Source organism: Crocuta crocuta, unplaced genomic scaffold (genome assembly GCF_008692635.1).
Source record: "Crocuta crocuta isolate KB4526 unplaced genomic scaffold, BGI_CrCroc_1.0 scaffold241, whole genome shotgun sequence".
Classification (NCBI taxonomy): Eukaryota; Metazoa; Chordata; class Mammalia; order Carnivora; family Hyaenidae; genus Crocuta; species Crocuta crocuta.
In genome coordinates, this window is record NW_027527807.1 from 532,739 (window position 1) to 537,483 (window position 4,745).

At 40.5% G+C, this 4,745-nt stretch overlaps 1 protein-coding gene across 1 annotated transcript in view; it reads left to right on the forward strand.

The window, feature by feature from the left end:
- Positions 1-4,745, forward strand: part of MCF2 (MCF.2 cell line derived transforming sequence) — a 101,986-nt gene that overhangs the window by 67,828 nt on the left and 29,413 nt on the right. Inside the window, exons 23-25 of the mRNA XM_077773891.1 lie at positions 230-345; positions 472-541; positions 2,452-2,544. Coding sequence (XP_077630017.1) covers positions 230-345; positions 472-541; positions 2,452-2,544 — 279 coding nt within the window. The remainder of the gene's footprint in view (positions 1-229; positions 346-471; positions 542-2,451; positions 2,545-4,745) is intronic.

The following is a 4,745-nucleotide window of genomic DNA, read 5'->3' on the forward strand; positions in this document are numbered from 1 at the left end:
AGCATTACCCTGATACAAAAGCCAGACACAGGAATTATAAAAAAAAAAAAACAAAAAAAATTTTTTTTTTCATAGATAACTTTGGATCCTGGAAGATTTGAGTGGTAGCATTACAGACAGCTTTCCCCATGAACCCCCTATGCATTCTGCTATAGCCACACCTTCCGTGGCCCAATCAAGTGTTAATGTGAATATGTTTTAAATGAACAAATGTGTTTATTTTGGGCAGGGCTATAGGGCGGAGATGGATAATCCTGAGATGTTGGATCTTATGCCACCTCTCCTGAGAAATAAAAAGGACATTCTCTTTGGAAATATGGCAGAAATCTATGCATTCCATAACGAGTATGTAACTGCTGAATTGAGTTCTCTTCTTTTCGTCATATTATTTAAAGGTCTGTTGACCAGTTTATTATATTTCACATAAAATTATATCATGGTTTTTTTTTTTTTTCTCTGAAATTTTCACAGCATTTTCTTGGGCAGTCTGGAAAATTGCATGGATGCTCCAGAGAGAGTGGGACCTTGTTTCCTCGAAAGGGTTTGTTAATTATTATTTAAAAATACAGGGCACTTGTTGGGATGAGCACTGGGTGTTATATGGAAACCAACTTGGCAATAAACTATTTAAGGAAAAAAAAATACATAAATATGGACCACTAACATAGCAGCTCGTGGTAGAGGACCAGATTGAGAGACAGAGTAGGCATTGTTTTGTATGTCTTTATGTTTTGAGAGGAGACCCATCACTCCAGCAAGTGTTTAACGCTAAACCAAGTTTTGTTATGGAGACAAATGCGATGGTGTGTGTAGAGTATGCAAATGGCCATTGTGTCCTGCGGTATCAAATGCCCTGGTGGCTCAGCTCGTGACCACTGACCTCTGGGTGATCCCAGGAGTCCAGGGACCAGCCTGACTATGAAGATGTGAGAGTAGGAATCATCTGAGCTCAACCATTCTTGGATTGGTTAATTTTTAGCCTACGACATGCCTTGGCATTCTCCTCGGATGCATAGAAAGTCTTAGAATCCAACGTAGTCTGGCTTTCAGACACCAGAGCATCTATCATGGGGACTTTGCGACACGGAAGGCTGTCTGTTCTTTTTATTCTATGAGATCACTCAGGGAGCCTCGTTTCTCCGCGTCCCAAGAGAATGCTTAGCACAATGGACTTCCCAGGCTTTGTAATCATACTCTCCTCCATTAGAATTTTTCCTTAGAATATTCTCTGCTTATCTATTTCCCCCTCTTCCTGAAAAATCAGTTCCATCTTGATTTGAGAGTCAATTTGATAATGGTGATCATTGAAAGCTTTGGAATAGATGTCTTATCCCAGAAAGTGTTAATGGACTCAGAATACAATAACGTGAAGAAAAAACTGTTTGTCCTTACCTTTCTCCATGTATTTTGACTTTAAACACGTTTAAACGATAGCCAGGTTCTTCCCTGACTTCCCTAAGCAACACCAGTGTCTCTCCTTTGGACTCGAGTTGTACTTAATGTCTGTGCTGCTCGTTGGAGATCTTATATTTGCTATGCAGTTTTACACATATTTGTGAATTCTGTCTCCAACTAGATGAAAAACTCTTGGAGGCGAGGTCCATATCCTATGTATCATTGTATCTCTCATAAAGTTAGAGTTATTGGCGACCAGTGTTGGTTTAATAAATGCCTATTGAGATGTTCATTCATTTAGTACCCATCTACTAAACTCTTGCTGCACACCAAGTAGTGTGCTAGGCAATGTGGGGAGCAAGACCAAGACTATATTCACACAGAAAAACAGGGAACCTCATTGTCTACGGCGTGAGTTGTGCTATATCAGGGATGTACGAGAGATCCTGTAGGAGCCAGGAAGAGGGGCACCTGATATAGATGGAGGTATAAACAATGGCTTTCTAGAAGAGATGGCTCATGAGATGGGTGTTGGAGAGTTGACTAGGAGGTACCCCATTAGATGAGGGTCCAAGAAAGGTGATTCCAGGGAGAGAGAGTAGCGTGGTCACACACCCAGTGGGGTCGTGGTACAAGGATGACATCCCAGTGATGAACCAAGGGCCTTGGAAGTTAGCCCCAAGTTCATTCACTAGGGAGCTGAGAGACTAATGGCATGGAATGGACATGGCCATGGCACTCAGTCAGCTAACGGCTGTGAAAAAATTCCTCTATTTGTACTGTTCAGTCAAGGAAGGCTTTTCTCCCTCTAACTCTCCAGCTTGGTACGTGGAAGCGATAAAATTACTGAGATAATTATGGGTCCCTCTGCTCAGTCTGGTGGGCACATTTTCTGGGATTATAAAGAGAGACCCTGACCGGCTGCCCGTGAGGCAGACCCCTTTAGGCCACATTCCCTGCAATGCTCGACCCCACTCATTCTTGCTCAGCCTTTCTTGATAAGAAAAGTACATGTTCGCAGATTGATAATACATTTGAATGTGCTTCTTACCACAGAAAGACGATTTTCAGATGTATGCAAAATACTGTCAGAACAAACCTAGATCAGAGGCGATTTGGAAGAAGTATTCAGAATGCGCCTTTTTCCAGGTATAGTAATTATTGAGGTGTTGGATGTGCTCTTTCTGAAAGATATTGGGATGTTTCTTATTTACGAATTCATTCCTACCGTAAGTTGTATGTAATACAGATAGATCAGAGAACAATTTGACCCTGCCACTCGACGGTTACATGCACCCGCACGCGTGCATGCACACACATCTATACTCTGCTTCCCAGAGGCGAGCACTTTGAGTTTTTCCAGCTGCTTCCTTTGATATTTACTTCCGCGTTTCCAAATGACATTTATATTGGTACTTTAGCCCTCTTTCATTGCCACTGCCTCACCACCAGGTACGTACACATACATCTTTTCCTCCAAAACATCCACTATGGTTATAAGTTTAGTTACATAGAGCTACAGTGGTAAATTAGTAAGATGAGGCAATTCCTATGTTCAGGAATTTACAGTGCTAAAATAGGTAATTCCTAGGTTCATACAAATCCTCCAGTATAAGATGGTTGCTTTTCCATCTCTCTCTTTTTTTTTTTTGCAATTGTCTTTTTTACTCCTTTAATGTTTTAGCTATGTTTCCCTATTCTACTCTTAAACTGTCCAAGTTAAGAGAGTTACATAAATCTCTTCTTAGTACACTTAAACATACTCTTTTTCCTCTGAATTTCATTTTGAATTAATCTCTCCGGGACTTTTTTGATCTGCTCATCTAGATCTGGGATCTTGTTGAATATGACTTTTGAGATTCTGTTCACGGTCTCTTGGGTAGGCTCTTCTGTTTCCTATGTTTTTTTCCTTATTTCACTCACTTGTTTTGTAAAACATATCTTCCAGCAGTTTTACTGAGAAAGTGTGCCTGGGAGGTAAAAGTTTGGAGAGCTTCCATGTCTACACATGTCTTGAGTCTATCTACCCTAACACTTAATTACTAGCTTGGCTGGGTATAGAAGTCTATACCCAATAAGTAAGAAATACTTTTCCTCAGAATTTTGAAGGGATTTGCTACATTGTCTTCTGGCTTCCAGGGTTGCTATTAAGAAATGTGATGCTATTTTGTTTTTTGGTTTTTTGGTTTTTTTAGAGGGAGGAAAGGAGGGAGGGAGGGCATGCACACACATAAGCAAGCACAAGTGGATTAGCAGTAGAGGGAGAGGGAGAGAGAGAATCTTAAGTGGGCTCCACACCCAGCACAGAGCCCCACTTGGGGCTTGATCTCATGACTGTGAGATCATGACCTGAGCTGAAATCAAGAGTCAGATTCTTAACCAACTGAGCCACCCAGGCGCCCACCATTTTGATTTTCGATCCTTTGTGTGTAACCTATTTTTGTCCTCTCTCTGAAAGCTTATGGGAACATTTGTATCCTTAGGGTTCTGAAATTTTACAGTGCTGTGCCCCGACATTGGAACTATTTTCATCCATTAAGTTAGTATTTTGTCAATCCCTTTGAATTTGGAACCTCTTGTCCACATTTACTTAGATTTTTTTTTTTTCTCTGATTTTCTCCACATGACTTTTCCATGCTGTCTTTCTGGAATTTCTGTTGTACAGATGTTGGATGTCCTTGACCATTCCTCTAATTCTCTGGTCTTTTCATTTTCTGGCTGTCTTGCTCTATTTTCTGGAATTTGTCTTTCCTTCCTTTTATTGAAGAGTTTTGTGTCTGCCATTTTTTTTTAACTTTGTAGAGCCTCCACCCTTTTTTGTTCCCTCAATGTTCCTTTCAATAAAACCCTGTTTTTATTTCATGAATTCAGTATCTTCACTTATCTTTATGACGGTAATAATAATAAATTTTCCTTTTAAAAATAGTTTTCTTCTTCTTGCATGATTTCTGCTGTCTTCGGATTGCTTTTGTTTTTTCTTTATTTTGTTCCTGTCACTCGTATTCGATACTTTCTGCACATGTCTGGTGATACTTGTTTGGCCACTTACCTTACGAGTAGGCACTAGAATACAGAGCTTATTGGAAGTTTCCTGCGCATATGTGGATTTATTGACCATAGTCCTCACTGTCAAGTGATTTGCGTCAAGGTGTTTCCTTGAGGGGATCCCCACACCTGTATCCTTAGCTCTTTGTTCTCAAGCTGGTTCGATTCCTAAGACTACCACCTGGTGATAAGGATCTGGGTGCCCGTATTCTGGTCGCCAACTTAGGTGAAAACGCTGAGACGATTTAATTTGGCACATAAATATTCACGTAGTCTCTTTGCTTTCAATTTTGTACCCTGACTTG